Source organism: Diadema antillarum, unplaced genomic scaffold (genome assembly GCF_040938485.1).
Source record: "Diadema antillarum isolate AM-2024a unplaced genomic scaffold, OU_Dant_1.0 seq00000746_RagTag, whole genome shotgun sequence".
Lineage (NCBI taxonomy): Eukaryota > Metazoa > Echinodermata > Echinoidea > Diadematoida > Diadematidae > Diadema > Diadema antillarum.
Genome location: NW_027271643.1, coordinates 330,430 through 338,641, shown reverse-complemented (window position 1 = coordinate 338,641; position 8,212 = coordinate 330,430). Strand labels below are relative to the sequence as shown.

Genomic DNA, 8,212 nt, shown 5'->3' with positions numbered 1-8,212 from the left:
TGCCAGTCAAGTTTGAATGATATTAAATGGGTTAGTCAAATACCGGTTAGTGATTGGCTAAACACAGTCACATGATGGAGGCACATTGGTTATGTTCACCCATGGGCAGAACATTTTTGTAATGTTCTCCCATGGGAAAACATTTTCACGCAACAAATGACTAACGATACCGAACGATTGAACAATCATATTTTTCAGGCAATCGATAGTATAAATTTGCCTATTCCATACTATGTGAAAAAGCAGAATGACTGATTAGTGTAATGTGTACAAAAGTGTGATTTGAAGGACCCGTGCACAGTGAATTTGGCTCTGCGCGAGCGATCGAGTGCATTGTGCTGGTGATTTGACTAACCCATATAATATAACAGATGATGACATTTGTTGTCAGGAACATGTACCAAACGTTCCACCCTCAGGGTTTGAAATGCTATTTCGGGAGGCTATAAGTCCCTCAATAGCATTTCAAACCCTTCGGGTGGAACATTCGGTATGTTCCCTCCCCCGCCAGTCATCATCTATATGTTGGTAAAGTCTGACAAGGCTAAAGATCAAAGGTCAATGAACTTACATTGCAAAACACTTTACTCACATATTGCGATATGCAGGCCAGGCATTGCTTGGCATTTGCCTTGTGTCATCATCTGTTTTAATCTGCCAAAATGTAAATTTGAACATGGAGTTTGCATTGCACTTATAATTTACATCTGATTTCAAGACTGATAAGATAAATGACAGAACAAGACAGCTGTTATTGTGACTTATAGAACAAATGAATTTGATAAGATCTTAGATACAGCTGATATAACAAGGCAGTTTTTGTTTTTAAACAGGTAATCAGTAAGATAAGATGAGCTGGCTTGTGTTGATCTAACCATACTGGCTAGATTTTGCACACTATCCTTGTTATAATTGATTTTCTTAAGTAAAAGATTATAACATAAGATTACTGACTCATATTCTTGGATAGCTTGGTACAGAAAATTAGGGCAGTCAACCAGTTGACTTATAAATGCATTAAAATATTATGCATACCTATTTCACAAAGATTAATCCTGACAACAAGCTGGAAAACCAGCTTGCCCTGTGACTTGCCCTGACATAGCAACAATTAGTGCATGCAACCTAGAACATGCCTTGATGTGAATTTGTAATGGTGTATTGAGTAGTTTGCTAGTAACTCCTTCCTGGACGATATGCATGAATTTGATATACATTGTACTATGCACTCCTGTTCTAATGAACATGGTTATAACAAAATTCTGATTACAGCAAAGTAAAGATTCAGGTCCCCAAATTACCATCTATTATACTTACTTAAAGGGGCATAGTCCCGGTAGTGTAGAGGGCGCTGTTGATGATACTGCCGATCACCGTTAGCAGTGATGCGAAGATTACCGAAGTTCAGCTGTCATCAAGAGTAAAGTGCGTAGGTGTTGCTAAGTAATGTTGCCTTCGTTGTCTTCTTTGCGCATCGCGCAGTCTGTAGTAATGCCAGGGTCCGTGCATATGTGCTTGTTATTATGACATCACAAAAGAAGTTTGCTAAAGCTGTCATCCCCTCAGCCGAATCATGAGCTGAACTGTGATCGGACCACGGACTACAGTGAATCGGACTTCTTCGGACTCGGGGAAGTGGGCCAAAGCGTTAGCGCTAAAGAGGAGTCGATAGCGTAGGTCTCTATAGGAAACTTGCGCCGTGCGCCCGCGTACACATTTGACTAAAACACGGGGACCATGCACCTTTAAATTGTTTGGTTATAACAAAATTTCAGTACACTGTATAACAAAAGAAAACTATCAGTCCAAGGACTTCAGGAGTTGACTTTATTAGTGGGGGAAGTCAGTCTGATACCAGTGTCCATTCAACCTCAACAGAATCAATCTTGATATTTCAAACCTTGATTCCCTACAAGAGGTATGGCAAACCTAAACTTCCATTACTGATGATACACAAAATTGTCCATAGCGTCATTTCGAGGCAACACATTATGTTCTCAATTAAATGTTATCTAAACAACCCCTACAAACACGAGACTGTTTGCCTAGTTTGCCTAGTATGGTTGTAATACATGTAACTGTCACAAAAAATGCAGTGATCTTATTCAACATAGGTACAGTATAAGGCATATTGTTTCACACATGTCATAGTTTTTGTTTTTACCCTCCAGCCATGAGGTAAAGTCAGACACTACCGGTACTTGTGATGTAAAAGTGGTGTAATTCTGCCCCAAAATGCTGTGTAAAGTACATACATTCAAAATGCATATCATAGTGCCTAAGTACACCAAAATTATTAACTGTACTAGGTATTTAATATAATTCAACAGGCTCTATGAAGTTTTGTTCTTTCAGTAAAAGGCAGATATTACGCTATGGCAGATTTTACACTGACTTCCACACTTACAATGTGTGCACTCTATAAATGTATGCCAGTATTAATATGCTGGCAACCTACACTTCAGTATACATATGTATTATGACAAAGGTGATTAACTGATGATTTTAGGTACATGTATTCATTGTGCTTATCAGTCAATAGAATACTGTATTGTCTCATTTCTGTTATACACTGTATACATGTTGTATATACTGTATGTATGAAATATAGAATCATAGGAAATACAATGTAAGACAGATTCTGATGTGTCCTTTGTATGTCTATTTGACTTTGTGAGGCAGGTCATCTCTTTTACCTGAGGACATGACACTTGGTTTTGTGATCACAAATTTGTTGCCATATGTAAAAGCTGTATCAAATGCCTACAACTTGCTGACTGTGAACAATATTCATGAATATATGAACACGCATACAAGTATTGAACTCGTTTTTAGCAAAGACTTATACAGGTATCAAGAATTGAGGAGCCACACTGGCATCCTGAATGTGTCATATTGTATTAGAACAGTATACAATTTGATAAGGTTTATAGCAATGGTATTCAAAAATAAATAAAAGATAAGATTTTATTTCCACCTGCTTAGGACCTACTGGGGTAAAAAGCAAGCATGTTTAGAAAAAAATAATAAATCCAACACTGTCCTACATGTTGAGTGTGACAGGTAAAACAATGGTACATGTAGATGAATTCAAATACAGTACATGAACGCAATATACACTGCACACATAACATGGCATAATACCTGTAATTTTGACAAAGCTGACAGTCATGTCATACTCGAGCACCTTTCCATGCATTCAAAGTAGGCCTACAGTGTATCACATACATACATATTTGTATTTATATTTGACTGACTAGAATCATGTTAAATGAATCAAAAGAATGTAAACTGTAGTTGCATTATGCATGAAGAAACAGTATAATCACAGGAACAATGCAGAACTCTGCTTGTAACAGATAAAGGCATGAGCCAAGCCTCCAACAGTTTATTATAATCCATGTACATACACTTGGATTATTACACTAGGGCACAAACCCTTGCAGGCATCTTAATGTGCCACTGTTAATCTTAACTGTTAACTTGAACAACTATAATTGCTCATGGAAGGAGCAGAGCTCAAAAGCCTGAATGTCAACTGAGACCCAAAAAAAGAGCAAATATCCCAAAAATCATTTGGGGTAACAGGACACTGTTTACATAGTATCTTATCATCCCATGTTATATTGTATTATCATCTTTAGACACCACCTACACTTATATGATTTACGTACATGTAGTGATATACCTATTCATTAAAACCATGCACTATTACAGCAGCCCTGATTTTGCAAGTGGAATGAACGCCAACGAGTGGAGGATGACTGGTCTTGAATTCAAAGCGAACACCTCTGTCTACACCTGTATTTCCATCTGTTGCCAATGACTTCTTCGCTGTGAAAAAGTGACAAGAACCGTCCTCAAACTGGACCTGAATCGCCACCTCTGCGGTTCTCTTGTCCTCGGATCGAACTCGATTATCTAAAGTGAGCGTAATCGGCTTCTCTGCTCTTGCTTCTGTGTTGTTCATTGGATCTCGTGAAATCGTGATCCTCCACTTTGAGGATTCGTTGTACTGGTAGAAATGTGCGTCTTCTCGAGATTCTGTGAGGCATTTTGTTTCTGTGAGTTCATTGGTGATGTATTGCGGGGAATGATACGTGAGCGAGATGAAGCTGGTTTTGTCGGGCTTGCCCGTTACAGTAGAATTTCCACTGGGTATGCTACTAAGTTTGTCAAGATACAGGCGGGGTAGTGGGATGGTCCCCATTAGCTCACTGAAGAAGGCCTCGCTGTAAAGGGCGTGCTTCTTGAAGGCTTCCACCATGAAAGTAGGGTTGTCTTCCAGGACACGCTTCATGATGTCTGACCGTGAGATTTGTGTCAGCTGGATTGCTGACATGAAGGGAAATCGGATACAGGAGATGACTTTCATCAAAGCTTCTCGATCGGTGCAGTCTTTCAGCCATGGTTCCAGCTTGGTGAAGACGCTGAACTCGTCAGACACCACAACTTGCTCATCGGAGTTATCAAGCAGCTCGACCAGTGTCTTGTCGTCAAGATTCTGTAGATGGTTGCTGGTGACCACCTCAAAATTGGTCCGCATGATGCTGAGGCATGACTTTATGGTCTCTCGCATCCCAAATTTTGTTGCTTGTTGGAGGACAGTGACAGCAGAACATACATCCTTTTTCAGGTCTACTAGATATTTTTCGCAGAGCTGTACTATGTCATGGATATCATACTTGACACCAAGCTTCAGCAGCGGGAAGAAGTTCTCTTTCGATAAGGCCAACTTTTCGGTGTACATGAAAGATAAGAACTGATCGAACACATCACAGCAATCCTGGTCTTCCTCCTCTATTCTGAGAGATTCTGAAGACGTTTGAGACGAGCTATGGCCATTGCTAGGTAGATTATTGCCTGGAATAGTTGTCGGGATAAGTTTTGACTTGAAAATGTCACTCCACAAACAGAGGATAATTCGATGTGCATGGAAGGATCGTTCTCCAACTTGAAGTGTGATGTCGCTGAACTCTGCATTGTTGATGAGGCGATCAAAAGGGAGTGTTACCTTGTGTGTATGATAGTCTTTCATGTCTTTCGCTCGTCGGAACTCCTGTAGGGATACGTCAACAGGCAAAAACAGTGTTAGTTTTCTATTTTAAACAGCGTTCTCGATCTTGCAATATACAGTACAAAATATGAACGATATATGAGACGCCTGACAATACATTTAATGGTGTTTTTGTCTTTTCTATTACAATGTAATCTACAATTGTATTTCATTGTATCAGAACACAACGTTTGGGTTGTCACATATCTCATGACTTAGTTATACTGTAGTCCTGTGATTCGTCATGTAGCTGTACACTGTTTTTGTTGATATCACTCGAATTTGCTCGTGTACGTGTATCTATTTCCTCTTTCCTTGTTACAATCGTTCCTCATCATCTTTTCCTATTTTTATCTTCTGTTTCATGCTATATCTTCCAGGCACTTGATAAAGAATGTGTACACGCATACTCAAAATGTACAATGCATGTAGCATAGGAGGCATATTGTTTCCTACTGCGTATTCTAATTGGCACTAACTTTATTTCATCATGTCATTATGTGTTCGTGCGTTCACGTGATTTTGTTTTCAAGAATAATAAATTATGTCAGCAGGACAAAAGCTCGTATGCATATTCGCTACTTTGAGCGATGCTTACTACTTCGCAAAAATGAAAAGGATCAACCGTAAGGTTACACGCGCAGAGGACCGTTATGAAGAGAGTCGAAGTGTAATCCTCGACACCTGAGTTTCATTCATCAAGCTTTACCTCCAGTTGTCGCTTTGTGCAGTCTTCCTCCGGTACCACCGGATTCACATCCGTAGCAGTCGACCGCCGCCCATACAGAGAGCTCTGAAGACGCAATTCATGCTCAAGCTGACCAGGATAGCCGATGTCGATCTCGTCGTAATGTGAATCGTACCGCCACATGGTGTCAAAGGCCACGTTACTCGACTACAAAAGATTTACGTGTATACAGAGAGAAAATGTGAATAAGGCATTTAAATTGTTGTTTTATGACGTTCCGTATAGCTTACCATGCAAATCAAATTAATGTTATAATACACTACACAGGAATAGCTGACATTGCTTCATGTTTTACGTTAGATAATCAGTATCCTTCGAAGATTGTTTCTCGACAAAAATGGAAAATCCCACCATGGCAAATTTAATATACGCTTATGTAATGAGCTGGTACAATATTATGTAGTAACAATTTTCAGAAATATGCCTTGCACTCCACGCGTAAAAGTTGACCTCAATGAATATAGTGAAATAAACATGGTACAAGTAGAATGTTTCAGAAGAAGCACTATTATCACTCGGTAAAGAAAGTTTTACTAACGTTTCACACATTTTCAAAAGAAAGTGATATCGGTCGCAACCGCGTATTGAAATAAAGAGGCATTGGTATCATCGCCTCACAGCAGTGTCTTATTGGTTTATTTATAAGAAACACACACACACACACACACATACACACTCACAAACAAGTGTATATCTATACAATAAATTATAATTACATGTACTTTACATTTGATTCACAATTAAAGCTCAGAAATCTTCACAATTATGTAACACAGTGTATAAACACCCAAATTTCATGAAATCAGCGATAACATTTTTTATTGACAGTGGCTTAGGCGTATAGGCTTCCACATGAGGGGACATGATTGATTGATATAATCTATAGGCCTACATGCACAGCAAATAATAAAGACATACAAATACGTCACATTAATCAAGATAACGAGATTAAAACATAAAACAAGCGTATGGAGTGATCGAGCGTTGAAAGTTTTGCATTCTATACCATTTTACCGTTACTAGAGAGACCAAAACACATGTTATCTATATTTTCCCTTCGGCGAAATTATTACAGGAGGTGGGCCAAGAGAATATTTCCAGTTCCCCGCTCCCCCCCCCCCCCCCCCCCCCCCCCATCACATTTACATTTTGAGCGTAAAATTGTGTGGTATACATGTACTGTCTTGACGACAAACTGTGAATGTCAGTGAGCCGGCTCCGCCCGTACGTATAGGAAGCTCCGAGTGTTTAGATACTATGTGCATGGCTAAACAGAATATGCGCCTATTTTATTAGTATTTTGAACGAAGTCGGCGAAATGAAAAAGTATAAAAAAAACCCAAACAAGCAAAACATAAAAAACATAAAAAACAACAAAACAGAAGACATGATGACATCTCTATTATTCATTCTCACTGACACACACACACACCAAAAACCTCTCTCGCCTTGTATATCATATCGCTAGAAATGACTGTCCAATCATTATCACAAATATATTTCGTTTATTCTCTCTTCGTCCTCAACAAAGTAATTTGTTTCAGCCCTAAAAAAAGCGCTCATTATTTATTCCTATCTTAATCATATCTCAGCTCATTACCTACTTTGTTATGTACGTTCGTAGGCTCAAAAATATAATTTGTATAGGCAACATTATTGTGTTCATATGATTGTAATATGGCTGCAAACCCGTAAATAAATAGGGTGCCTATACCTTTTCCTCTTCTCTCTCTTTCAGGCATCCCCTAAAATCTGTCTTGTATCACGTCGTCTCGTTATGCGTCATGTCACATCCAAAGCGCAGGCATATACGTGTGAGAGAGAGAAGACTTGAGAGGATAGGGGTAAGATAAGGAAGATCTCAGAATATACCGATTTCATTTCAGTTTTAGAGATGAGAGTTTACAGGATATACCCATGCCTTATAGGCTTTTAAAAGGTTCTGTCAATATATGGACTGTGGGACTGATGAGCTGCTGGATTGGGAAGGGGGGATGCAGCCTTCCACACTTGTTGCTTAAGAACAAATAGAGAGTATCAAAAACAATTATAGCTGTTAAAACACAAAGATATTTACGCCTTCTCTGGAGACTCCTAGCTATACACAGCAGTCTGTTATAGGCGTACAATAATTTTCGTAGACCTTCCATACTGCTCTGGTTACAGATTTAGAATGTTTAAAACATGTGGTTACAGATTTAGAAATGTATAACACATAGTTCATCGAGTAGTAATTTCAGTGAATAAAATCAGTTTCGAGTCACATCACATACAAAAGGGAAGGTTCAGCAGCACGACAAATAGTAACACAGTGCTTCCGTCCAGCTCTATAGTCCAAATTAACGCGATCGCCGTAGATCGTCCTAAAATCCCGACGGGAGGGTTAGCGGCCCGATTGGTTTCGTGCA

General features: G+C 39.1%; 1 protein-coding gene across 1 annotated transcript; it reads right to left on the bottom strand.

Moving 5' to 3' along the window:
- Positions 1-139: 139 nt before the first annotated feature.
- Positions 140-5,841, bottom strand: LOC139738488 (BTB/POZ domain-containing protein 17-like). Its single transcript, XM_071649116.1, has 2 exons — positions 5,766-5,841; positions 140-5,059 (listed from the first exon to the last, which is right to left on the bottom strand). The coding sequence occupies exon 2, from the start codon at positions 5,036-5,038 to the stop codon at positions 3,689-3,691; it is 1,350 nt and encodes a 449-aa protein (XP_071505217.1). The 5' UTR covers positions 5,039-5,059; positions 5,766-5,841; the 3' UTR covers positions 140-3,688.
- Between the last annotated feature and the right edge of the window lie 2,371 nt (positions 5,842-8,212).

Excerpts from the sequence above, each read along its gene's own strand:
- LOC139738488 (XM_071649116.1), bottom strand. The coding sequence starts at position 5,038 with ATGAAAGACTATCATACACACAAGGTAACACTCCCTTTTGATCGCCTC.